The sequence below is a fragment of the Hermetia illucens genome, chromosome 2, assembly GCF_905115235.1.
Source record: "Hermetia illucens chromosome 2, iHerIll2.2.curated.20191125, whole genome shotgun sequence".
NCBI lineage: Eukaryota > Metazoa > Arthropoda > Insecta > Diptera > Stratiomyidae > Hermetia > Hermetia illucens.
Window position 1 is genome coordinate 115,183,482 of NC_051850.1, and position 16,990 is coordinate 115,200,471.

A 16,990-nucleotide genomic window follows, 5' to 3' on the forward strand; every position below is an offset into this window, starting at 1 on the left:
TCAACTTGCGATCACATCATACCTGAAACAAAGTAACATTTCTATTATTTAAAAAAAATAATTCACTTGTATTTTGCTCTTTAGTACTTCTTTTGGTTACTTAGCATAAATTTAAGCAAATATTACATACATTGGTATTTTATGGTCTGTTTGTTCTACATATTTATCATTTATTTTAAACGTGCTAGTAAATTCAAGAAAAGCAATACATTTTGCTAAACGCTAAATATTATGAAAGGTTAAATATTTAAAATAAGGCAAATAAATGAAATTATTGAACTTATTTTTAATAATAAATGTGGATTCAATACTCCCTAGGCTGGAAAGGAAGACTGTTATCAAAAGGAATATAGCAAATCAATGCGAAAATTCATTTTTGCTGAATGAGTTTTTAGTTCATTTCGACATCTTCGACGATAGGTCCAGTATCAACATTAGATATTAATTCCTTTCAAGCTTTCCTTCTATCATATCTTTGAAACTTTGGACCTCCTCCCTCACCAAGTTTTTGTTATAAGCGGTTAATGAAACTCCAGCCAATCTATCTATTTCAAATTCCAAAGCTTCATACTGATGGAGTTTAAGCATTATATTCTCAAAAATAGATACATAATCAGCACCGTAAGTAAGTCCGCCGTTATTCTCTTCCTTCCTGGCACCGGCAACAATTTTCTGAGCTACTTCAGAGACAAAATGAGACTTTGATTCAGGAATTTCCCGCAAATCAGAGGCGTGTCTAAATAATGTGATCACATAGACGAAGCACAAAATCTTAAAATCCTCAGCGTTGAACTTATAAGTGATAGAGGAAAAATACAAAATATATAACTTCAACAGCACATATTTATCTCGACACGCAGTTCGATCCTCATGTGCCACCATCAAGTTTTCTAGTTGAATTAACTCATCGGCAAAAGCTTGTATTCGTTCACATTTACCAAAATTAGAAATTTCTCTCAAGCGTTTGATGTATTCAGTATCTTTGGATTCCGTCTCAAAATTGGACGAAAACCATCCTATGTAATCAGCAAGCGGCTGTATAAAGTTTTTATATTCACAAGGTTCCGGTGTTATCGATTTGGTTTTGGCACAGCCACTCTTACCATCTAAGCCTTTTTCAGCAACCTCTTCGGACGTAACCTTTTCACTTCTAAATGACTCCGAATCTTTCCAGTGAAATATACCTGACATGCCTGATGTTGCAATGGAACCCACAATCGATATGCCAGTTTTCCCTCCCAAACCACCCCGACCACCCTTCCCATTTTGCCCCCTATCGCCCCTCTTCGCAACTACCTTTGGCAAATTACATGAATCAGACCCGATAAAGAGCACCTGCCCTGGAAAACCACCTTCACCGCCACATCCTCCATTCCCTCCATTTCCACCAGGCTTGCCTTTTTCCCCCGGTATCTTGAATTCAGCGCTTCGACCGTGTATTTTTTGGAAGAAAGAATATCCCCTCTCATTCTTTGTCTTGCATTTGTCGCCAGACGAATATTTCTTATTGAAAAGTTCTTCTTGATTCGCTGGCAGTTTGGCATCAGTACCGTCCTCTCCTCGATGACCTTCGCCTCCATCTTGGCCATAACCACCCTTTCCTCCACAGGCACTGATTTTCAAGTTTTCTGCGTTTTTTAAATTAATCAAAACACCCAAAAAATTTCCGCCAGAACCTCCCGGGAAACCGGGCATACCATCTTTTCCTTTCATACCCAGACTTTCTCCTTTCTTTGAAACGCCCAAATCAGTTTCTCCGGGAACACCATCTAAGACAATTGAGCGCTGCTCTCCAGTTACTTCCCACTCTGGTACTGCTACAAACATTTGCATCTTTCGCCCAACTGCTGAGAAATCACAATCAATGAAAAGTTTTTCAGATGCGAAAATGTCCAATTCATTAATTTCATCTTGCACCTTTGGCACGATTTCGCTTAATAAAACATATCGGCCAGCAATACGCATCCGATTACCAACGATTTCGATGGAATTTTTTGCAAATGCTAACTTGCACAAGCGACACAAATGCTTTAGTTTAAAGGGGCTGACTGCGAAGTTTATCTGGTAGACCACATCTTTACTACAAATTTTTGCAAATTCCTCCTTAAAATGCTCAGCCTCCACTAAAGTTCCTTCTTGATCGTTGATCCATTTTTCAAGTTTAGACATAAACTTTGCAAGGTCGTCAGAGTTCCTCCTACTTTGGCAATCATAAGCTTGCAAATACTTGGGCACTTTCTTCATTGTTCCGTACCAAATGTTTGCATTACGTACTGCATTGAAGGTTCTGTCGAACGTAGACATTATGTCATGCGATGATGTCGTCGGGAATTCTTCGTTAGAAGCCTTTTGCATCAACTCTAGAAGCTCAATATAGTCCTGAAGTTTGATGATATCCTACAGAAGAAGGGTGAAAAAAGAAATGAAATTACATTTATTTCAACGCTACGTAGTTATCGTTTTTAAATGTTAGTCAAATTAACTTGCAGTATGTCAAGGGCTCTTGCTTTCTACTGACAGCAAGGCTCGCAAGGTTGCCGTATTGCCCTTAAATTCTATATTTCTGGTACAAGATTCATGGTTTCAATGTAACAAAATCTATGCTAATGAATCAGTTAAAGGGGCTTCGATAAGAGATCCTCAAGACTAGGGGCCCACGCCCTGATGTCAAAATTGTTAGAGGTAACCAATATCACGATGCGGTCCTCAACACCAAGTTGCGATCATCTGACAATAGCAAATTAACGACAAAAGAAAGAAACGTCGTAATTGCCTCTGCTTGGTTGTGCGAGATCGAGGAGAGGCTAGCCTCTGAGTACTCAGACCCTAATGGTCCATTGCACTCGATTTCTCCCGTCTAAAGAGTATCAAGCATAGGCCGGGTACTCAAATAGAAAATGTTACGGGGACCCCGCTTTCTCCTTACAGGATAGATGCGTATCATTTTGGAAAATCCCTCTCCAGAATATATTTATCTCCGCTAGAGAATTATGGCCAGTCAATATGCCCCCAATACTCCTGCAAGTCTTTCTATTTTTGGACAGGGTAAACTTTACAATATGTTTGTTTGGTTCCGGCAGGAAAAGTTTGGTGTGCCCAGCAGCGTTAAGGCTCTGCCACTTGTCACTATGTGAAGCTTGTTCCCAGGTTTTGATAGCAGAATTAGCCGATGCGGCTGACGCACTTATTGTTGGTTCGATCCGTTTCTACATTAATGAACAACTTTTAAAATGATCAATGGGCAGCTCAACGCACTCAAAGCACCTTCACTACCGCTAGATGTTGCAATACGCTTGCCCTTCAATCGCTCGTCAACTACATAGAATGCTGCCCTTAGTACCGCACACACGTCAGCCTAAAAGCCCGCTGCATATTAGCTCAAGAAAAAAATCTCTACAATCCTGTTCAGTTTTTGAGCCACCGGTATTCAAAACCTCAGTATATCCCATCTCAGTTTTCTCTACTTTTGAGGATAACTTCATATCTTCTACCAAATAAAAACATGAGGATTCGAAAATCAAAAGGCATTGCGAAAACTAGATCCAAACCTCCCAATAACTCATTCTCTCACGTCCATTATTTCCTTATAGATTTAATCAAATTAATTTATGAGCTGCTCTCATTACAGTCTTCTTTTTCTTTAACCTTTGTCCTACACAGCCCACAAACTGTGTGAGCTCATTTCATCTTTACCTCTGCATATTTATTCCAAAGAAACTTCTTGTCTAGAAAAATTCCAGATATTTCACTTCTTCAGAGAGTTGAAGGGTTGAACTGCTCAGCACCGGAAGGCAAAGACCATTCAGTGGCCTCCTTTTTGTTAACAAACAATGGAAAAATATGTCTTAGAAGTTGCCAAGTGTTCTATACTCTCCTTTTGCACTGTCTTCTTGATAGAAGTGTAAGGGAAGGTTCCGACAAGCGTAGTCTAGTTCCAGAGACAGAAAGCAGGAAAGGAAGGAAACTTCAGCCGCAAAGGAGAGGGGACTACACTCCTTTGCGGCTGAAGTTTCCTTCTTTTTCTGCTTTCTGTTTCTGAAAGACTTAGGCGACAACACCGACAGGCCGGCTGTAGTCCAATTTCCAGTTCCACTCGTTGAGAAAATTGTTATACTCTCCTTTCTGAAGTGCAGGCCATGTTTTCCGCAAGTTCTTCGTGAGGAAACATGAATCTGGTGAGACCTCCAAAATCCATGCTTCGCCGCGACTCAATGTCGCTGGTGGATTTAAAGTCTGTGACCCCTTACCACTTGTACAGTTACAGTCCGTTGCTTCTATCTTCATATGCTTTGGACACCCTTAATATAGTAGCAGACTACTACAGGCTCCCTCCACGACAACAAAGTTGCGTTTGATAGGGAGTTGCTGCATACTCTGCATACTCATGCTAGGATTCTTTGTGCCCTCCGGTAACGCAAGAACTGAATCTGGTAGTGTATGCACAATCAGGTGATATTGAACACATAATAGGTTGTGAAGGGAACGCTCAACATATTATATTTATTGGGGAAATACCGAATGCAATCCCGCAACGGCGACAAAGTCCATCTCTCTAGAAAACTTTGGATTCCTTTGGCAATAGAAGATCAATTGGAAACACAGGATGTCTCACTTTTATAGCACTTTGACGACGTTTATACACCCGAGGCAAACGCGGTAAAACGGTTCTCGTTCCCTGGTCGAGCCAACAAATGCTAAAACTCCAGCCAGACTGACGTGATTGAAAAGCTTGTAAAACACAAGTGAAAAGGAGAAAATTTTCGGCTTCTGCAAATCTTTCAACATGAAAGCCTTACAAAGAGAATTTGATGACTATGAGAACGTTGATTTCCACTTAAAACGTGAAAGCTACTATACTGTTTATGTCCATCTATCGGGCGATACTAAAGTGAGGCATAGACCCTAAGGATAGTATTCATATCGAAGCCTGGAAAACGGGACTATTCCAACCCAAAAAATTTCAGGGAGATCAGCTTAGCATCTTTCTCGCTGAAATGTCTGGAGAGACTGGGTCAGCGTAAATTCGCGATAAGGTGCTGACGTCGTGCCCACTAAATGAAAACCGACATTCCTGCCAACGTGGGCAGGTTCTGTGAGTATGCTCTTTGGTCTTTGATTTTAAAGATAGACAATGCTTCTCTGATAGGCGAGCACATAATGGGAATGTTCCTGGACAATGCTGCTTTCGGAGATAATAGGAGGAGGATCATACTATGCTAACACAGAGATTGCTGTGTACTGAAATTAGTGTTGATCGATACCTGAAAACAGAATCAACGAAAGGTTGCCCCAGAAAAGTGTTCTATCCTGACTTCTGTGGAGTATGTTGATGGACTCACTACTATTATTATCATTATTCTCTTAAGGGAAGTTGCACTTATTTGCCCACTATAGTGCACCTAATCACTATAGTATGTCAAGTAACCATCAAGAATTTTAATATATTCCCTACTTCCAAGTGTCTAGTATTAAATATTCTGCGAGGTGCCTCGGTCTGCTGTTCACAAGTGCCGGACAATATCCCAGAACGTATATGGACTCTGTTAACTCTGCACTGAACTTTCAGGCAGTATCCGTAGGTATCTCTAACTTCCCCAGGGGATAGTTTAATCAGCAGCATTCCCTCAATAATCCGAAGGTTTTTCTTGCTGATGTTTAAACAGTTCTTTGTGCGGTTAGGTTTATATCCCTCCATGAGCACCCTGAACTACTCCATTCCTGATAGATTCGCCCAGCATAGTTCCCTCAGTCGTTCCTCTTCATTTTTAAGATTTTATGTAAAACAAAACCGCGTTAAAATCGACTCACTGCCTATCACAACCATTTTTTTCAAAACGGCTAAACCGATCCAAGTGAATTGGTGGACATATGGGAACTATGAAATCCCATTGGGCGGGACATAAATTGATGTGGAGTTTAAAGAGGGACTCCCCATACATGCAAAGAGAGATGTAAAATTTTTTTTCATCAAATATAGTGATGTAGGCGTATCCAATCAATTAGTATTTTGTGAGTCTGATTGACGTAAACTGTAAAATGGGCGAGTAAGCAGTCAAAATATACACACTTCATGTGAGACACGACTAATTTTTAGAAGCTACCCAACCCGAAATTTCGAAAAAAATCAGGAAGATGCGCTTACATGAAATCTGTTTAAATAAACTTACCAATAGTATTATATATTACCAACTTTTAGAAATTGCCTGAAAACCCCCTTTAAGTTCATCTCGCATATGTACCAGCATAGAGAACATTGCCTCGCGTACGCATGCTAAGTGACACGCAAATCCACCTATTAGTGCCAAAGTTATAGTAGTTCAAGCTTATCAATTTCGCGGGAATTTACTGGATCATAAGCCATCCAAATAAGATACTGACGTCATCATTAACGAGAATAATTGACATTCGAGTGAAAAATTAAAATTCCACTCATGAAGAATCTACTTCTCCCCAGCCCTTTTAAGGTTTTGTGTGAAATAAAACCTTGTTAAAATCGGTTTACTGCCTGTCTGTCTGTCTGCTTGTCCGTCACACGCATTTTTTTCGGAGATTGTAGCAACGATTGCCACCTAATTTGGTGGAAAGGTGGGAACTGCGAACGCTCATGCATACCGTGAGTTATATTTTTTTACGTGGAATTTAAGCGGAGGTCCCCGTACATGCAAAAAGGGAGTGTAAATTTTTTGTCACCAAATATAGTCATGTGGGGTATGAAATGAAAGGTCTCGACTAATGCTTTCCGAAGCTGGTCTTAATTTGGACATTTGTTGTAAAGGCGGGGAGTTTGGTGGGTCGAAAGTGATCATTTATTTAACGGGGCCATTCTCAGAAACTGCCCAACCGAAAAATCTAAAAAAAGTCAAGATACTGGTACTATATAGTGGCTATGCTCCGAAATATCTTCCATAGCGATATGTCTTCAAATAAAGTTAATAATAGTATATTACCATAATTTTCAGTAATTATTATATTCTCACATAACATATGCGTATGTACACGTACACACAAAACCGTTCATACCTGAAGCTTCCAGCTTCCGGTTTCCCGACTTGTTGTATCTATTAGGTTAACTTCGTCACATTTGTGAATAATATTGAACTCCTAGTTTTAAGCGTATGAGGTTTACTGCTATGAATACAGTATTTTCCAGATCAAATTATTTGTGTAAATGGCTTTTTAAAAAGTACAGCACAATTGTATTTTTAACTATATACACACGCAACTATCATGTACTCATCATTCCTCACAAGGAACGACAAAATCTTTCATACCTGAAGCGTCAAGTTTCCGGCTTCCCGACTTGTTTAATTTCATAGTCACGAACCCGTCTCCGATTCCACAGAAGAGTTCTGGTCCGTGTAGGGGCGTCCCTACTACCTTTCTGGCTAGTTCAAACGCTGCTTCGTTGCCTTCTATTCAAACATGACCTTTAAGCTAAACTTGTTCACTCACACAACACATTCCCATACCAGTTTACAGTTCACCTGGTTGGACCTAAGCGCCTTCATCGCCGCTTGGCTATCGGTCAGAATATCAATGCGCTGCTTCCTATGCTTATGGCGTATATTTCCGCCTGAATATACCAGTGTGCTTACACATTGGTTCCAAGTATGAATCCGGTGCCTGTTCCGTCATAACACCAGGTATTCAGTTGCTCATGCTCTCCCAGTTTGCACTGTTACTTCAACATGTTTCAAACTTCTTATCGAAATGAAACCTCGTTATCATGTTATGCGTTGATATCAATAATTCGGGTTAACGCACAGAAAGAAAATCAATCTTCCGTCAATTTAGACAGCTCCCGGCCTCACTGATACTCCCAGTCATTCTGAAGATCTCTCTCCTTGCCTGCATCTATATGTGCAGATGGAGAGGTGTTAACCCCAGAAGGACCTCCAACGATGCCTTTGGACATATCCTCATTGCCCCCTGATATACACGCAAGCCAGCTGCCGTAGTCGTAAGCCTTACTATTGCAGTATATGTCCGAAAAGCCGAGTGGAAGTGCAGTTGACCGTCCTAGCTAGAGCCGAATAGGGAAGGCTCAACAGGAAATGCCTCACAGTAGTGAAGCGTATGCGGTCGGTAACGTTCCTCCAGAGGGATGTCAGTAAAGGCGTGAAAAACGAGCTGATGGAACTGGAGGAACTATTGGACCGCATTTCTTTCTATGGACGAACGTGCAAAGTAGCCAAAGACGATTGGAGAGCAGAAACAACCGTAATTTCCGCTGGAAACGCTGCTTGCCTCAAAGGGACCGTAGGTAGCCCACTACAAAGCGAACTGAGGAAAAAGTGGAAAGAGGACGACTTGCCTGAAGGAGACTTCATCAAAGTAGTTTCCAGGGCCCTAAAAATAAGGCGAAGAAGGAAAAAAGGAAACAACTACGCCGCCAGAGAATCGTCTGTCCAAAGACAAGGAGGCTGCCAACCAAAAGCCAGGAGCAAAAAAGACGAAGAAACGAAGAAGGACTAGACCGTCGGCTCTGCTCATTTAGTCGACGGAAGATAAGACATTTGCGGAAGTCCTTAGTAAAATCCGCTACAGGATGAAACCCGAAGACAACGGAGCAGAGGTGTCTTCCATACGGAAAACGAGGAGTGGCGGAGTCCTCGTCGAACTGGGCCCGAAGACGACGAGTGTAAACACAGTGATTCAGATTGAAATATCCAAGTTATGAAGAGGGAGGGAAGCATCAAGGGATGGTACTCGATGTATGATATAATGGTGTATAGAATATGAATTATAACCAATCTTCCCTTTAATTCTTAGTTAAGATTTTGTGTAAAACAAAACCTTATTAGAATCGTGTCGATGTCTCTCTGTCCGTTCTCTGTCTGTCTGTCACACCCAATTTATTATATTATTTACAGTTAAGTTTAAGGGGGAGCCATACATGCGAAAAGAAGGTGCAAAATTTTTTTTCACAGAATGTGGCCATGTAGAGTATCAAATGAAAGGGCTCAATTAGCATTTTCGAAACCGGCTTCATATTTTATCACGGGTCAAACCTAGGCGGTGAGGGCTCATAATATGACACGTCCGGAGTTTCGCGACTCCGGTTTGCAAAACAAAACCTCTTCGTTTTTCTTTTTAGGTAAGGAGGTGCAAAAAGACTCTAGCCTAGACACGTCAGAGTGTGAGATTTTTACCCACTAAAACCATCCCCCCTGCCCCGTGGAACCACCATAATATATTACATCACCGGGCGGAGTTAGCTCATTTAGCTATTTCTTCACTCTGCTATGCGCGACGTTCGTAACCGCGCGTTCTTCAAATCTTCCGTTTTTCACAGTTTGCCCTGGATTGATGCGATCATTGAGTTGATCGCATCTCAACCCTCTTACGATGTTAGCATCCTCCTCACCACATCTTCCAGTACCAATGATTCACCTTAAGGTTCCTCTAGGTTTCTCCTCTCGTCCCTGAATTTGGAACAGTGGAAGAATATTTGCTCTGGGTCCTTGATATTGTCCAATTTGAATAACATGATACGCGAAACGCCTTTCCTCAAATAGGGATGACATGAAGCAAGAGCTCACTACCCTGGCAATAAGTAACCTAAAAGTATACCATGGCCCTCCCACGTTCGGCATTATTCTCGCCAGGTCGTGGATCCCTTGTTGCAAGCATATTGAACGTGTTTAAAACTTAACTTTGTATCAATCATCATTACCAAGTATTTGATGGTCGGCTTAGAAGTGACGCTGTCATTGCCGATTCTAATTCGGGCATAATTCCGCTCCCAGCGCTTTGTGATGAGGACCGCTTCCATTTTTTTCGCCGCAAGTGCCAGTCCAGCACTTTCTAACCAGGCCTTAACAGCACTGATTGCTTAGCAAGAGTATAACTCAGCATCCTCTAGATGCTTTGCGACCACAACCAAAGCTATATCGTCGGCATAATCCACCACCATAGCCGCTTCCGAAACCACAAGGTTAAATACATCATCATTCACACCCGAAGCTATTGTAAATTATCCGCTCCAACACTCTCCTCATAGTGTCTAGAAGACATATGGGTCTAGAAGAAGATGGTTCACCTGGAGGTTTACCAACCTTGGGCAGTGGCACCAGCTTCTGCCGCCCTCTGAGCTGCTCGTCTGGCTTGGTACCAGCCTGATCCAAGGCTGGCCAATTCACAATTCCACCAGTAGTTGTACTGGGGAATAAGGACCTCCTAGGCATGGATGTGTCACATGCCTTGATGATGCGTCGCGTGACATGGAGAACTCTCTCCATGGGACCGCCTGCCATAGTAGGTTCGCCTAACCACACTTCCAAGAAACTTCCCTCGGCCAATGCTTTTGCAGAGCAGCCTGATGCCCTCCTCGTCTTTAGGTATCCTGTTTCCCTGTTTCAAAGATGATTGCCTGATGATCGCTGCCGATGTAGTCCTCGCTAACGTGCCAGAACATACTACGGATCAGTGCAAGGCTAACAAAGGTCAGATCTACGTTGATGAAGATACCCTGTACGAAAGGTGCTTGCATCACCTTCATTGGCCAAAACTAAATCCAGCTGGGTAAAAGCCTCTGACAGACTTCAGCCCCTTGCGCTACTCCCCCTGCTTCACGACTCGGGGCCCAAGCGTCATTGGCAATCACCTTTGAACTTCTTCCCCTTGCATCGAAAACAAGATTGTCTAACATGTCCTCAAAGCAATGGGAGACTGGGTGTAGCGCAGCAGCTTGGCGATCGCACGCCGGTATCGCCGCTACTCCAATCGCGCCAGTGACCCATACACCACCGTCATGGTTTCTGTAGGGTTCACCTATGATTCCAATTTCCATCTCGGATTCATAAGTGGTCTGCTCAAGTAAGCGACCCTGCAATTATTAAGGTTTTGTGTGAAACAAAACCTTATTAGAATCGATTCTATGTCTGTTCCCGTTCCGATATCTGCATGAATAAAGTTAATAATAGTATATTAGCATATTTTAGAAATTTAGCCGGAAACCCCCCTCATGCTACAACCACAAAATTTGAATAAAGGATGACATAAGGCACAATTTGGTTAAGTTTGAAGACAATCCAACTATTATTAACAAAGTTATAGGGGGTGAAACTTCGCCATTTGTTATGGATTTCATGCATTTTACAACGTGTATGACGTCATCATCCATATCAATTCATCAATACGACAACAAAGTGAGCTTACATGACATTTGTATATCAATATTAATTACTCTGGACAGACATATGTATGTATGTAGGCATATATACGTGCGAATGAAATTTGTGGGTAGTTAATCCCGATAGATACATTAGTACATTAAACCAGCAGTATTCAATATACGTACTATCTACGTAAATATGTATACTTTTGTGCATGAAGTAAATCGGAAATATAAGTAGGATAAATTTATATATATAGGGATATGTATTCGATAGCAGACAGTTTGCTTGTTTAGGGTGAGAACAATATCTATATCTGTAATATGTACGCATATCTTGTAGTTTGGAAAAATATGAAGGAATATGTTGGATTTGTAGCTATTAGGTTGTTGCAAATGAAATGTCGGATTTTTCAATGAAGTGAAGTTAGTTATGATTTTAATGTTTAAAACTGCCGCAAGGTGACTCTGGTGGTATGGGATAAACATTTGCAGAGCATTTGGAGCTGACGCAGCAAACGAACGAACGACACAGCGGTGGTTCGAAAAATTCCGATCAGGCGACATGACCCTCCAAAGTGAACCTCGTGGACACCCAGGACCATCGATCGACAACGACGAGTTGCGTTTGATAGTGGAATCTGATCCCCGATCATCGATTCGTGACATTGCAGAGAAAATAGGCGTACACTATTCGACAGTATCTCGGTACTTACAACAGCTTGGAAAGGTGAAGAAGCTTGATAAGTGGGTTCCGCATGAACTCAACGAGCAAAACATGGCGCTGTGAATGGAAATATCCAGTTCTCTACTCAACCGCAACAGGAACAATCCCTTTTTGCGCAGAATAGTGACATGCGATGAAAAGTGGATATTGTACGACAACCGTCGCAGATCAGCGCAATGGCTAGATGCCGATCAGCCTCCACAACACATGCCAAAACCGAGCCTTCACCCGAAGAAGGTAATGGCAACTGTTTGGTGGTCTGCATCTGGAATTATTCATTATTCGTTTTTGGAGCGTGGTGAAACAATTAATGCAAAGAAATATTGTGCCCAACTTGATGAAATGCACGAGAAATTACGCGTTTAGCGGCCTAGATTGGTCAACAGAGATGGAGTGATACTGCTCCATGATAACGCCCGACCTCATGTTTCCAGAATGACGGTCCAAAAATTAAATGAATTACGATATGAGACTCTTCCTCATCCACCATATTCACCCGACCTCTCGCCAACCGACTACCACTTTTTTAAGCATTTGGATCACTTTTTGGCGGGGAAACAATTCAGCAATGAAGTAGCTGTCAAAAGTGCCTTTGAAGAATTTCTTAGCTCTAGAAACCCAGACTTTTACGAAACTGGAATAAATGCCCTTGTATCTCGTTTGCATTGCAGCTGCTGGTTCTTATTTTGACTAATAAAATTAATTTTCATAAAAGTTATAGTTTTTTGAAATTTTGCTCAAATATCCGACATTTCATTTGCAACAACCTAATATATACGGATGGAAAAATGTGCGAAGAAGTTTCTCACATAAGATGAATAGAAAACCCGAAGCGCGAGCTTCAAGTATTCCGACTTGTTGAAGTTTATTTGAATAAACCTCATTTTTCCATTGTAGTCAACGCCTTCCTGAATTCCGGGCATTTACCATCTTACGGCAATACGCCGGTTATCCCTTCCTTCCTTTCTTTCGCACAATAGGAATTTGGGGTCCCCATTGCACTCCATGGCAATATGTCCTTTTTCCCCACACCTTTTGCATCGATCGGATCGATCCACGCCACTGGTGCATTGTGGCCGCTTGAGTATGACCGTAGGCTTTCCTCAAGCTTACGGTGGATTCTTCTTACAGTTTCTGCAACTGAAATTGTTCTTTTGTGCATTTCTTCTCCGATTCTCACTTAGTCAAGATCCTTGCATTGTATGTAGATCTCATGGTTTTGGGCCTGAACTGTGACATTCTCCCAAAGCGACTTCTTCACTTGAGTGCGAAAGCCGTCGGTTTTGCTCAAGCTGGATCTTTTTAGCTCAAACATTAAATCGCCTTATTAACGACTTTCGTGCATCCTCCATTTTCACTCCCCTTAGGTTTCCCTTCGATTGCTAACACTTGCGCAGGCTCTTTACCTTCCGTGCTTTTAGTTCCGTTCTTCGAAACTGCTTCTGTATTTCCTTTCTTCCCTAGAAATCACCGTCTTTCTCCCGGACTCTATTCTTTCCAGGCAGGCCGGATTTTTGCGCCAGGCTACTTGAAAAGTAGTTCCTCCTTTGTTCTTCTAAACGCACTTTCCCCCGTAGAATCGAACGTGCTTTCGTCCGTTTTATATTTTGCCATCTTTGGCGTTGGTGGAAATCAAAGAATTGAGAAGCTTCTGAATGGATCAATTTCCTGGTCTGGGAGTACTTCCTGTGGTCGTCCCTCTTGGGCAAATACGATGGGTGTCGAAACCGCTGCCCGACTACAGCGATCTCCTTTCAACCGATTGGTGTTCTTGGTAAAGCCTTGCTTTGCTTGAACACCTCTTTCTCCAACTCTAAACACTTGTAGCATTGAATGCCACGATGACCACCACCGAGGCACTACAGTCGAGGGATATCAACAGCCGACTTTATCAAAACCATACTATTACTAACAAAGTTACAGTAGCTCTTTACCTTGTAAACCCAATATACTAAATATCAATATCAAACTAAAATGAGTAGTCTGACCTGTTAAATGTATATAAATAACAGGCTACGTACAAATGGGATAGGTCTGCACTCACTAACAGAAGAAGCAAGCAAAACCTTTCATACCTGAAGCGCCGAGCTTCCAGTTTCCCGACTTGTCTTTATTTTTTCAGGTTTCCTGGTTGGATAGTTTCAGAGACTGAATCAGTTAAACAAATCATCACTTTTGAATCCCCGCACTCCCTGCCTTCCCAACAAATGTCAAAATAAAGGCTGACTTCGTATAGTACTAACCGTGTGTGGGTGTACACTGTTCCCACCCTTTTACCAAATTTTATGACAATCGGTATAACCATTTCTGAGGAAAGTGCTTGCGGCAGACAGGCAGACAGGCAGGCAGACATTACACCGCTTGTAATAAGGTTTTAAAAACAAAAGGGAGGAAACTGAAACCGCTTCAATTTTCCGAAGAAATGGAAGAAGCATCTAGAAGTTGTTCTAGATAACAAGCTTTCTCACAGCCTATGCGCGAACCGTTGCCTCGACATGTAGACTTAGGTCCGATGTGGTAATGTCGGTACATGTTATCATTCGGCCGTCGTTCTCTTATGGAGCCGTAGTATGGTGGGTTAAGGTGAACCAAGAAAAATGTTCACCGTACACTAACCACACTGTATAGGACTAATACCAATATACCGGTACCGTAAGAAGCACATCCGACGCACTTCTAAACGCATTACTCAATTTTCAGCTCTTGAATTTATATGCGCAGAGCATTGGAAGAATTCAGTTTTTGCAATGCCTTTTGATTTTCTAATCCCCATACATCTGCTTTGTAGAAAATATGAAGTTATCCTTACACGTAAAGAAAACTGAGACGAAACACGAAACTGCGTAGCGTGATACACTAAGGTATCCCACATTGGTGACCCACAAAAAGAACCGAGTTGTAAAGGAAGAATATACCTCCCGAGGAAGAACGAGAAGGCACATTATTCAACGGTCTTTTGGACTGAAGGAAATGTGATCCTAATGACAGTGACCTGAACAATTAACAAGCGATTAAAGCGCGGACGCAACGCATTCTTTCATAATCTCAATAAACATTCATTCATTCTCAATATTCCGACTGACGAACGTTAAAGAGACATTTCGAGTAACAGCAAAAACTGACCGAAATTAAAAACGTTATCATAGAGTAATTTAGAGCAGATTTACTGACATTTAAGCAATCCCCTTCCTCTCTCTCTCGAGACAAAAAATAGTCTTACAAGAGACATAATTTTAGCGGCTAATAGTTTTAGTGTGAAGGTTTCCAAGATCTAACCATGGCTACTAATCCAGAGGAATAGTCTCTCCAAATGTGTAATAGCGCAACTTTGTTAAAATGGCTAAGTTTTGCAATTAGTACATTAAAAAGCGGGTTAAACAACCCACATCTACGTCAAAAACGACCCTACGTCAATGATGAAATACTCGAAGGTTTAGCACAGTGACTCTGGGAATGAAACCACAGATCCATAACTTAGTGGCGTAATCACCAGGTATATAGCACCAAGTATCCAACAGCTTAAAAATATCGACTTACACTTGACAAACGTCAGGGTCAAAGGGGACTCGAAAAACATGTATTCTTTTCGTCACAAAAAATGGGCATACATACGACGAAACCATCAATTGTAAAACACAATATATTGTATCATATGTAAAAAAATACAATGATAATGTTCAAACTTGCCGTAGGCAGGAGAGTGGCTCTAAAAATAACAGAACACAGAGAACGCAACATGACAAGTAATCTGAACCAGGAGAGACTAGGCCTCTGAAAGAGAAAAGGAGCTGCCATTTCTGCGAGCGTTTAAGACACTTGGCAGACAGATAGACAGCCAACGCGAATTCTCCCATTTCCCATCAGGCGCGACCCCAGTTAGTGGATAGGGGCATACCTATTGATGTGTGAATGAATATGTGTTCATACATGTGTCTTTTCTGACTAGTGGAAGCAAGTGTTTGCTCGTCTCTGACTTGCGGACCAAAATGATTATGGGAAGAATACCCAGAACATGAAACCACTATAGTAGACGTGACAAGGTGGAAATTTACGGTGCAAGGGCTCGGAACCCTACTATCAATTGCTTTTGGGAGTGATCAAGCGGGCTCACGCTCGTCGATATCCCTCGGCCGCAATTTCTTGGTGTTGGACAATTTAGACACCATGGCATCTAATGCTACAAGTCCAAGCGAAATACTACTCTACTGTGAACATCAGTAAAAAAATCAAAGAAAAATAAGTTGAAAGCAGATCGCTGGACCACAGAAACGATCATTATACCGACCGCATGTGTTCAGGAGAAGCGACAGCAGGAGGTACTCCAGAACCAAGAAAAAAACCCATTCAAGAGAAGTTCATCAACTCTAAGATCTCGCCAACACCAAAGATCATAAAAGGTAAGCGAAGGGAAGATCAATGAATGCCGAAGATTAAGGACTATTTGAAAACAGTAATCCGGTTGGGACCCATGTGAGACCAAAGTCCTGATCCAAAGGAATTACTTTTCACACAGCTTGTTGCAGAAATAGTTAAGCTGTCCGAGTTCATCAAGGACAAGAACAACATGCATAAAGCCATAAAAAGTATAGTGAGAACTATTAAAGTGTTTTATAACAAATCGCAGCAGGAGGAACGAAATTCTAATGACAAGTCGAGCGGTGTCACAGGTGACACAAGTAGCACCTAATCGTATTACGAGAAACACGTGTGGATCCTCTGAGAATTCAGGTCCCTATGAGAAAAATCCATACTAATAAATCCGAAAAATGAAGTTAAAAGCACGGAAGATAGAAAGCTGGTGCCCCAAATACGAGCTCCGGCGATCGAACTGGTAAATTCCAAGGAGAACGAAAACGATGGATGGACCAATAATAAGTAAAACTGCGAAGAAGAAACCTAAAGTGCGAATTCGTGGAAGGCAATTATGAGCTCCAGCAAGGGTAATTCGTGCAAGACGGATATATTGCAAAAAGTCAAAGCTGACCCCGACCTGAAAGATCTAGGCAAAAATGTCAACAAGATTCGAAGGACCCAGGAGCGTGATCTCGCGTGTTCATAGCCCAAGGGTGCCGGTGACTTCAATACTTGGGCCTTTGGCAGGGGAAGCAGAGAAACAAATTCAAGAGGGCGCAGTTTATTAGAAGCTT

The 16,990-nt window shown here is 41.8% G+C and overlaps 1 protein-coding gene across 1 annotated transcript in view; it reads right to left on the minus strand.

Annotated features, from left to right (window-relative positions):
* Positions 1–193: 193 nt before the first annotated feature.
* The window catches only part of LOC119650371, a 30,411-nt gene continuing 13,614 nt past the window's right edge, over positions 194–16,990 (minus strand). Inside the window, exon 3 of the mRNA XM_038053102.1 lies at positions 194–2,397. Coding sequence (XP_037909030.1) covers positions 442–2,397 — 1,956 coding nt within the window. The 3' untranslated portion in view covers positions 194–441. The remainder of the gene's footprint in view (positions 2,398–16,990) is intronic.